The sequence below is a fragment of the Mauremys mutica genome, chromosome 4, assembly GCF_020497125.1.
Source record: "Mauremys mutica isolate MM-2020 ecotype Southern chromosome 4, ASM2049712v1, whole genome shotgun sequence".
Classification (NCBI taxonomy): Eukaryota; Metazoa; Chordata; order Testudines; family Geoemydidae; genus Mauremys; species Mauremys mutica.
This window is the reverse complement of record NC_059075.1, coordinates 154,933,816-154,944,551: the sequence shown is the minus strand read 5'-3', so window position 1 is coordinate 154,944,551 and position 10,736 is coordinate 154,933,816. Positions and strand designations below refer to the sequence as shown.

The 10,736-nt window shown below is 55.0% G+C and overlaps 1 protein-coding gene across 1 annotated transcript; it reads right to left on the bottom strand.

Moving 5' to 3' along the window:
- Positions 1-4,165: 4,165 nt before the first annotated feature.
- Positions 4,166-9,907, bottom strand: LOC123369143 (prostasin-like). The gene is made up of 6 exons (XM_045014504.1): positions 9,781-9,907; positions 8,694-8,856; positions 8,079-8,344; positions 4,947-5,122; positions 4,366-4,564; positions 4,166-4,191 (listed from the first exon to the last, which is right to left on the bottom strand). Exons 1-6 carry the CDS (start codon positions 9,905-9,907, stop codon positions 4,166-4,168), a joined length of 957 nt encoding a protein of 318 aa, XP_044870439.1.
- Between the last annotated feature and the right edge of the window lie 829 nt (positions 9,908-10,736).

Below are 10,736 nucleotides of genomic sequence, written 5' to 3'. Positions count from 1 at the left end.
ACCCTTCTCTCTGTATTTATGACACCCTTTCTAAGAGTCACGTGCTAGCTCTGTCATCACATATGAGCAGAGGGAGGGAGGTCTGGGTTGGGCCATCTGGGCTGTGCCATGGATGAGCCTAGATTGGATAACTGCAATGATCCCTTGTAGCTGTGCTCTTAGCACCATCCCTGCCATGGATTCAAATCCTCCCAGATCCCTAAGGTATAGAGGGGGACTTAAATTATTTTAAGACTTTGGTTGGTCATTGTCTGCAATTCTCAGCACAGCCAGACAGTGGCACTGCAGGGCTGTCACCTGGTCCTCCTGTCTCCACGGGCTTGCCCGGGGTCTCTGCATGCCGCCCCCACCCCACATTCTCCCAGACACAAGCCTATTGCCTCAGAGGTTTGATGGGTCAATGGGGCAGCAGCTAATGCAGCAGCACACATGGTTATGAGGATGGGGTCCCCCCACAATCCGATGCAGTGCCAGTGTCTTGGAGGGTGTTGTGACGAACTGGGAATGTTCTTAATGTTTTCTCTGAATACTGTGTTGGTGCCTCAGTGTCCCCTATGCAGTTCTTACGTATCTAGGTGGTGGGATGGGGGTGTGTGATTGCTGCAGAGCAAAGGGCCAGTGCACCTAAATGCCTGGCACTCTGTCTCCTAGCAACTGATGGCCTGGGCCCCCCTCTGCAAAGGTGCCAACTGAAGGTGTTGGAGACAAAGAGGTCAGGTGACCTCCTGGCCCAGGAAAGGAGCTGAGCAGAGAGGAGGGGCTGGAGGGGGTTTCAAACTGGAGCTGGCTGGGGACGAGTTCTTAAGAAGTATCAGAGGGGTAGCCGTGTTAGTCTGGTTCTGTAGAAGCAGCAAAGAATCCTGTGGCACCTTATAGACTAACAGACGTTTTGCAGCATGAGCTTTCGTGGGTGAATACCCACTTCTTCGGATGCAAGAAGTAGTGGGTATTCACCCACGAAAGCTCATGCTGCAAAACGTCTGTTAGTCTATAAGGTGCCACAGGATTCTTTGCTGGTTCTTAAGAAGGACATTGTGATCCTGGGCACACAGAGAGGGTTACGCATGGGGAAGCTCACCAAGGCCCAGTGAATCGTGCAGCTGGAGGAGGACAAGGACCGTTCTGAGGAGTAGATTCCTGACCCAGATGGGGCTACAAGAGGATCTGGGAGCAGCTGGAGCAGCAGCCAGGCATCCCCGAGAGTCTAGTCCCCAGCCAGACAAGGGTCTTCATGATCGGGTTCCCCATCAGGGGATCGGAGACGGATGGGATGGGAGCAGAGCCCGAGAGAGCGAGAGGACCGTGAGAGAGAGCAAGAGCCAGAGGAAAAGCTGCAGGAGAAGCAGCAGCAGCCTGGACTGGCGATGGTGGAGCGGGGAGGCATAGGGGGCTGCCCAAGGGTCAGTGGGGAAACACGCCTGGGATGGCGAGACCCTGGGACAGAGAGAACTGGGGTGGTGCAGCCCCAGATGCTGAGGGGCTGTGGGACCTGGGTGAAGGTCCCCGGGGTGAAGCCCCTCGCCCTGCCTATGGCCCGGAGCCCTGTGCAGACCCAGGAGGGGTCGGGCTGGCTGGGCATTGGGGTTCTCCAGGATATCGGCTGGGAGGCCCTGCTGGGGGGTGACTGTGTCTCTTTGGGACAGGATCCAGGCCCTGCTCCGGTAACGGCCGAGGGTTTGAATTTGAATCCAGGGAACCAATTGGCTGGGATGGAAATGGTCAGTGAAAATGCGAATGACCTGGCTGGCAGGGGGGAGGGGCTGCAGGGCTCAGGATACCTGCCTGCCTGTAACCAGCCCCCTGGGGCTGAGTGGGAGGGAGAGATGCTCCCCGCCCCCCTGCACACCGGAGAGGGGCTCACGCTGGCTCTGAGGCTGTGACCAGAGCAGGGAGCTCACTGCCTGCCCCACGGGGACAGCCAGGGCAGCGCCGAGCACGGGGGGAGCTGAGACCCCAGCTGAGTGGGGGGACACCCAGGCAGGGCAGTTCGGCTGCCAGCCAGGTTTGCCTGGTCCAGCCGTGCTGCTGGGAAGTGATTACACAGCAGGGAGGGAGCTACCAGGGACAGGGCTCAGGGGGGCTGTGACCCCAGGCCCAGCCAGCGAGAGGGAGCAGGTCCCACCCCCTGCCCCAGCAGCTGAATCCCAGACCGAGCTGCGGAAGGGTCCCTCCTTGGAGAAGCTGAGGGGACTTGCTGGCCCCAGCGCTGCAAACCCCCTTGGGGAAGGCTGCAGGGACAGAGTCCTGCGGGAGAAGGGATTCCTGTACCGGGAATGGGCTCCCCAAGGGGAAGTAGAACTGGGGGGAATCGGGAGGCAGCTGGTGGCGCCCCAGGAATCCACAGGGTTCTTCCCGTTCGAGCTGCTGGATGGGAGGAGAGTAAGGGGACCCCTGGACCTGAAAGGGGAGGATTGGGAAGAGAAGGGGGAAGACCCCCTGGGGGATCTCTCCCCTGAGGTGGGAGCCAATCTCCCCATCAGGTGTTCCCCATTCAGAGTCACTGGGAAAGCAGCCCAGAACCTGCAGAGAGAGGTCAGGGACCTGCTGGCTTTAGATGGGATCCAGCCGTTCAACAGCCCATGGGCCTCACCTGTGGGGCTGGTCCCCAAGCAAGACAGGATGATCTGGTTCTGTGGGGACCATCTGAAGCTTAAAGCCATCACGGTGTCCGATGCCGACCCCATGCCCAGGCCTGGGGAGAGTCTAGACAAGCCGAGGGGGATGGAGAACCTGGCCCTGGCAGACACTGATAACATGGGCGTCTTTAGCCAGCCCTGGGAGGAACAGGTGTCCCAGGTGAAGAGGGGACTGGGCTGCCCCAAGGAGGTGGGACTGACGGTAACAGCTGGAAAGTGCAAGGTGGGGGCAGCAGAGGTGTCGTATCTGGGCACAAGGTGGGGAGCGGCTGCCCAAGCCCAGAGCTGGCCAAGGCCAAGATGGGGGCTCTTAACCAAGAGAGCCCGAATCGCAGCCCAGGGTGCTGGGAGAAGACCCAATCCCAGGTTGAACCCCAGGGGTATTGGGCTGGCAAAAGGGTTCGAGCCGCATAAACCTTCCCACATGCGGCCTGCGAGTGCCATCAAGCACCCCCGGCCTAAGGGAGGGCGCGAGACTGGACTGTCCTGGTGTAACTCACCCCAAGGAATGGGAGAGATGTTAGGGCATCCCTGGGAACGTTGGTGGGTTCGAACTTCCCCAGGTCACTGGCTGAAGTGACCTCGCTCAGTTCGGTCTCGAAGGGGGGAGAGATGTGACGAACTGGGAATGTTCTGAATGTTTCCTCTGAATACTGTGTTGGTGCCTCAGTGTCCCCTCTGCAGTTCTTAATATCTAGGTGGTGGGATGGGGGTGTGTGATTGCTACAGAGCAAGGGGCCAGTGCACCTAAATGCCTGACACACTGTCTCCTGGCAACTGATGGCCTGGGCCCCCCCTCTGCAAAGGTGCCGGCTGAAGGTGTGGGAGACAAAGAGGTCAGGTGCCCGGGAAAGGAGCTGAGCAGAGGAGGGGCTGGAGGGGGTGTCAGTCTGGAGCTGGCTGGGGACGAGGAGTGAAGTGCAGACATGGGGGTCTGGCTCACTGCCCCCCAGAATGGACCCGGCCGAGGGGTCCTGTTCGCGGTACCTACAAGCTCTGTTTTAGCCCCTGTTCCTGTCATCGAATAAACCTCTGTGTCACTGGCTGGCTGAGAGTCACGTCTGACTGCAGAGTGGGGGGGCAGGACCCTGTGGCCCCCCCAGGACCCCGCCTGGGCGGACTCGCTGGGGGAAGCGCACGGAGGGGCATATGCTGAATGCTCCAAGGAGAGACCCAGGAGGTGAAGCCGTGTGAGCTTCTTGCCCTGCAGACAGTCTGCTCCGAGGGAGAGGAGGCTCCCCAGAGTCCTGCCTGGCTTGGTGGGGAGCAGTTCCAGAGCAGCCCCCAGGTGTCCAGGTGTGTGGTGGGGAAACTGAGGCAGGAAAGGTGAAAAGGAAAAACAGGCCAGAGAAGTGGTGCTATGGGGGTAACAGGCCAGGAGAGATAATTAAAGGGAATGAAGGAAAAGGAAATAGCCCCTTCCTGAAAGCAGAGAGATATTTTGGCACCCAGAAGAGGAGGGTAAAGAAGCCTCGAAGGAGCCCGTGAGGTGGCTGGCAAAAATTTGGGGCATGGGGGGGGGGTGCATCTCACAGGATCATGGGGACAGCTGCAGCTAGGAGAAGCATGGCAGGCAGAGCCGGCATTAGGCACAAGCAGACTAGGCAATGACTTATGGCCCCGAGCAGCCCGAGGGGGCCCCCTATCCGCTTTGCCTGGTTTAGTGTAGTGTGGGTGGGGGAGGCCCCCAAAATATTCCTTAGGGCCCCCAACGGGCTAGCACCAGCACTGTTGGGCTGCATGGTGCACATGCAAGACTCAGTGAAGGGTTTGGTGGAGATGCAGCACTGGATCCAGTCAGCGTAGGGGGGCAGCAGGATGTAGACCCCCGGGCGATTGGGGCACGCGCATTCCACGCCCCAGCTCACCACCCCAGCCAAGAGCCACGCGCTGTTCAAATTGCAGGCCAAGGGTCCCCCCGAGTCACCCTGCAGACAGCAGAACCATGGAGTCAATTCCTGGTATGTCTCCTGGGGGCGCCAGCCCTGATCCCGCCCCAGTGCCAGGGACTGGCTGGCTCAGGGGGGTGGGGAATGGGACATGGGACCTTTCCCCCCTAGGGGGCACCGGCTCTGATCCCGCCCCAGTGCCAGGGACTGGCTGGCTCAGGAGGGTGGGGAATGGGACATGGGGCCTTTCCCCCCTAGGGGGCGCCAGCTCTGATCCAGCCCCATGGCGGGGAACTGACTGGTTCAGGGTGGACAGGGAATGGGACACGGGGCCTGTTCCCTTCTGGGGGGCACTGGCTCTGATCTGGGATTGCCGGGTGTACGGGTGGAGGGAGTCAGGGAATAGGATACAGGGTCTCACCTGACACGCATCTTTCTTCCCTTCCGGATACCCTGCGCAGATCATATCCTGCTTGATCGGGTCGATCCCCGGAGGGTCGTCGGGGTATGAGCCGTTGTTGAAGAGGGTGTTACAGGCGTCTCTGTCTATCAGGGGCACTTGCACCTCTTTCAGGGTCTGGGGGGCTGTCAGGCTCCCTGAGGACAGACAGACGAACAGGGTGGAGTCACCCCCATGGAGACAAGCCGTTCCACAGCTACAGCGATCAGTCGACAGCTCATTCCCAGCCATTGATGGGACTCTGGCACCAGAACCGCTCTGTGCGACCAGCAGGGGGAGCCTTTGACCCCCCACCCCACACACACACACACTTGCACAGTCCAATTCCCCACCTTCCCATGGAGCCATCATGCAATGGGAAAGGTCTCTCCCTGCCTCAGTTCCACAGCTGTAAAATGGAGATAATGATCCCGACCTCCTTTGTAAAGCGCTTGGAGATCTCCTGGATGGACAGAACTAGGTACGAGCCCCCAATTTGTTATTACTAAAGGATCAAGGCCACAGCCTCAGTTGCTCCCATTTCCCCATCAGTGGAGGGACCTGCTTCGGGCATGAAACTGCCAGACACTGGCAACATTAGAGATTCATGCACAGAGCCCTGGCACCAGCAAAATCCCAGGCCACAGCAGGATGCGCAAAGCTGCCACAGACTCTCACCCAGTGCAAAATCAGGGACCGTAAACTAGGTGTGGAAATTGGAGGGTGCAAAGACAAAGAAGGATGGCAGTGGAGACGGCACTAGCAACTCGCCAGATCAGTGGTTTTCAAACTGTGGATCGTGACCCGGTACTGGGTCGTGAAATGGAAGACAGTGGGTCACGGCGGCTCTGGTCAGCACCGCCGACCGGACCATTAAAAGTCCCGTGGGCCGTGCTGCCTGGCTAAAGCAGGCTTGTCACTACCTGTTCTGACACCGCGCTGCATCCTGGAAGCAGCCAGCAGCAGGTCCGGCTCCAGGTGTGGGGGCCACGGGGCTGTGTGTGGTGCCCACACCCTGAGCACCGGCTCCGTACTCCCATTGCCCAGGTACCAGCCAATGGGAGATCGAGGGGTGGTGCCTGTGAGGAAGAGCTGCTTGCGCACCTCCACCTAGGAGCCAGACCTGCTGCTGGCTGCTTCTGGGGCGCAGAGCAGTAAGCGGTGACAGGACGGGCAGGAAGCCTGCTTTAGCACCCCCACTATGCCGCTGACCAAGAGCCGCCCAAGGTAAACCTGCACCCCAACCCTGTGCCCCAATCCCCTACCCCAGCCCTGAGCCCCCCAAACCCATAGCCCCCTCCTGAACCCCAAACCCCTCATCCCCAGCCCCACCCCAGAGCCTGCACCCCCAGCCCAGAGCCCTGATAATGCAGATGGTAATGAATGCTACATAAAGCATGCATTCACAGTTCTGCTAAAACAGCTGATGTCTGGGTTACTGGAGCACATGCTGCAGGTAATTATGCAGCGGTCATAAAGGTTTCACTTTTTGAATCTCATCATCTACGGGAATTAAATAATTATTGTTTGACTCTCCCCTTATAATTTCCCACAACTGTGAAAATTTAAATTGATAAAATGCGGGGAAGTGCTTACAAATAAACATTGATATCATCCATCTAAATTATAAAAAAAATCAAATTCTGCCAAGCCTAAATGTGATCAGGGACCATAAATGTTAGGACTGGGGTTAGGGTTAGGGTATAGTGTTATCTTTAGCTGTAGGGTGAGCATAACTGTTAACCTGAAGTTTAAGAAAGAGGGTTATTGGTAGGGTAAGCATTAAGATTACCCTAAAACTTGTTCGAGGTTAAGGCTGTGTTCGGGTGAGAATTCAGCAGTAGGGCTGAGTTTAAGGATTAGATTCAGTGTCGAAAATTAAGATTAGTGGTTAGGGTGAGGGTTAAATTTAAGGGCTAGGGATAAGATTGAGGCTAAAGGTTAGGAGTAGGGGTTAGTGTATAGTTTTAGCTTTAGCGGTAGGGTGAGCATTCACATTAAATTTAGGGTTAACTTTTATGGTTGGGGCTGGTGTCAGGGATATGTTTAGGGTTAAGAGTATATCAGGGGTAGAGAGCTAGATTTTTATTTAGATTAGCATTGCAGTTAACGTAGGGTTATGGTTATAGTTAGGATTAAGAATACAGCAGGGGTATAATGCTAGATTTTGATTTATGGTTGGTGTTGCAGTTAAAAATAAGGTTAGGGTTAGGGGTATAGCAGGGGTACAATGCTAGATTTTTATTTAGGGCTAGCATTGCTGTTAACAGTAGGGCTAGGGTTATGGGTTAGGGTTAAGGGTGTATCTGTGGTATAATGTTAGAGTTTGATTGAGGGTTAAGGGCCAGAGTTAAGTTTTCTGGTTAATAGCTAAGGATTAATAGTTAGGTTTAAGGATTATGTTGGAGATAAGGTTGTGTTAGGTTTAGAATTAAGGGTTAAGAGATAGGGTTACAGTTAAAGGTTAGATCAGGGACCATAAAGGTTAGGATGGGGGTGGGAGTTAGAGTATGGTGTTATCTTTAAGTGTAGGGTGATCATAACTGAATCTTAAGGATCTTAATAATCTGACTATTAAGGATAAGGGTTATTGGCAGGCAGAAGGATGGGGTAGGTTTAGTGTTGGGGTAGGGTTACGGGTGGGGGTTAAGGTTGTGTAGGGTGAGAATTAAGGATTAGGGTTGAGTCTAAGGGTTAGATTTAGGGTTAAGTGTTAAGATTGAGTGGTTAGGGTTAAGGGATAGAGACAGGGTTCAGGTTAAAGGTTAGGGTTAGCATACAGTTTCAGCTTTAGCTGTAGGGTGAGCATTTAAATGAAATGTAGGGTTAAGTTTTAGGTTGGGGGTGGAGGTCAGGGTTCTGCTTCGGGTCTAGGTTATATCCGGGTCATTGTGCTCGATTTTGATTTATGGTTATTGTTACAGTTCAAAGTAAGGTTAGAGTTCAGGTGAGTATTAGGAATTAGAGGTAGGTTAGGGGTTAAGGTTAAGATTATGGTAGTAATATTCCCCAAAGCTGTTTTCCAGTCACCATCTGGGGGACCCCTAGAACCTCCTCCCCTATTAACTCCCAAAGTCCTACCATTTCCCAACTGCCCCCCATTCACCCCCTCACCTCCGTACTGAGTGTGACCCCAGCCGGTCACCCAGCACTCCATGCCCGTGGGGAACTCCACAGAGGAGACCGGAAGGCAGATGGGGCGGATAACACTGTTGAAGCTCACAGGGGTTTCCAGCTCCACCAGCGCGATGTCACCACTGGACCTCATTTCAGTGTAGCTGGGGTGTCGGTAAATCTCCTTGACAGGAATTGATACCAGACTTTCAGAGGGGTTCATGAGCTGATATTCACCTAGGTTCACATGATAGGCAGACTTGTTCCTGCAATATACAAGAGGAATATAAAGGTGGTTCACCCAGAAATCAGATGCAGCCAACTCTGGGGTGGGGCAGCTGGGTACCAGCTGCACAACTGATGAGGATGGCTAGCCTGAGGCTCAGATGCAGCTGCTTCTGGGGCAGGGCAATTGGGGAACAGCAGCTCATAACACCACACAGGGATGGCTCGCCTGGCAATAGATGCAGCCATCTCTGGGGTGGGACAGCTTGGTAATGGCCGTACAGTGATGCTGCAAGAGGATGGTTCACCTGGCACTGAGAAGCAGCCGCCTCTGGGATGTGGCAGTTGGGGAACAGCTGCACAGTGATGGCTCCCACCTGGGTTACTCACCCATTGAAGCAATGAGCTGCTGATACCACCCAGCTCTCAGCAATGAGGGACCCTCCGCAGATATGGTTGCTGCCTTCACGGATGCTGACCTGCCAGGGCCAGGACCCATAATCAGCATCATTACCCCCCACAACGCGGGGAAATCCCATTGGCTGCTCACAAGCTGAGGAGAAAGGTGGGGAAAAGAGTGAATAGAAACCAGGAGTCCTGGTTCCCAGCCCCTCAGCTCTAACCCACCAGACCCCACTCCCCTCCCAGAGCCGGGGAGAGAATCCAGGAGTCCTGGCTCCCAGCACCCCCCTGCTCTAACCCATTAGATGCCACTCCCCTCCCACACCCAGGGCTAGAACCCAGGAGTCCTGGCTCCTGGTTGCCTGGCACATAAGCTCCATCCTGTCTTCCCTCCCCAACCGCTGTCTCCCCACCCATAGATTCACCTCTACTGCCCATCCCTGGGATGGGGTGGGGGTAGGACTGTGAGGCCTTCCGCAGGGTCTGGTACAGCCAGTCACAGCATAGTATTCCCTTAAAGGTATAACAGACTTAGTATGTTTGCACTTTCCAGGAGAGGGCTGGGCAGCCCAGAACATACGTTTCTGGGGGAAATCTGGGGCTGGGGGTATGTTGAGGTCACCCCATGGGACTCTTTAAGCCTGGTAAGAGTCCAGGTGTGCCTGGGTGGCTGCAGCCCACACACAGACATAGCTGGGAGTGACCTGCATGTTGGAGGCTGTTTGTGAGCCGTCCAGAGTGGAGGCTACAGCAGCAATGGGCACCCCAGGTTACAGGGCAAGGGTGACACAGCTACTCATTGGTCTGGATTGTGCCCTGAGTATGTCACAGACCTGTCTACAGTAAAACCAAAGCGAAGCTGTTTTAACACAGGGTGAGGGAGAGATACAAAGTAAAGGCAAGGAACAGGATGTGGAAACATGAGGTTACAGGTAGAAGAAAAAAACACAGTCTAGTACCTGTACCTGTTCGCAAGGTGCTGTCCTGTCTGATAGGGTGTTACTCACTCAATGGTTAGTTCTTACAGCCCTTGTCCAGCCCATAACGCTGGGATCCACCATTCCTGAGACCTCACCCGCCACATTCTGCAGGTCCATTTGCCTTTGTGAATCTCCAGCCTGCACCTCATGCTGACAGTACTCAGAGGCTGTCTCCACGGGCGTCCAGTTTTCAGACGTCCCATCAGATTTGGAACACAACATCCTATGTCACTTAGCTCTAAACTCATTCCCCACATAAACATCTCACAATAATTCGACAATCAGCTGAGCCTCAGAGACCCCATGAGGCCCTTTGGTCGGACAGAGATATAATGTCCCTGCCAGCATGTGGATGGGTGAGTTTGGGCAAGTCTATGCTGCAAGCGCTTAGGGAGTGAAAAGAGAGCAGGCAGGGCTGGGATTACTGGGGATTCAGGCTACCATGGAGGTTAGGTTAAAGATATCATGGGATTGAGAACAAAGTTATTTAAATATAAAAGTGGCCAATTAAATAAATTAACACAAGCCATCTCGGTAAAACTTTAACACATCCTGTCTTCATTCTGCCACTAGGTGGGAAAGAAAGAAAGAAAGAAAGAAAGAAAGAAAGAAAGAAAGAAAGAAAGAAAGAAAGCTAGGTCCCCGTCTCCCATCTCCACTCCACCCCACCCCACACTCACCCTGCACCAGGCTCGTCGCCAGCAGTGCCATGGCCAGGAGGGAGCAGAGATGCCCCATGAGCCAGCCTTGCCTGCTCCTGTCTTGGCCAAACCCAGCTGGCTCCATCGCTCTGACCAAAGCCCGGCTGGAGAACGAATGGGCCAGGGCAGGTTTTTATAGACAAGGCTCCTGCCTCCACCCTCCCCAGATCTAGAGAGAACAGGTGTGACCCATCCCCTCATAAGCCACACAAGGAAACAACTGCGGCTAAATTCTGCATGCAGACAGGGTGCAACCATTCTCATTCTGCTCTGCCTGGAATTGCCCCAATAGAGGCATCCTGGAAAACCAACAAAAAAGTGCATTGGTCAAGGTTACAGTGGGGAGGCCC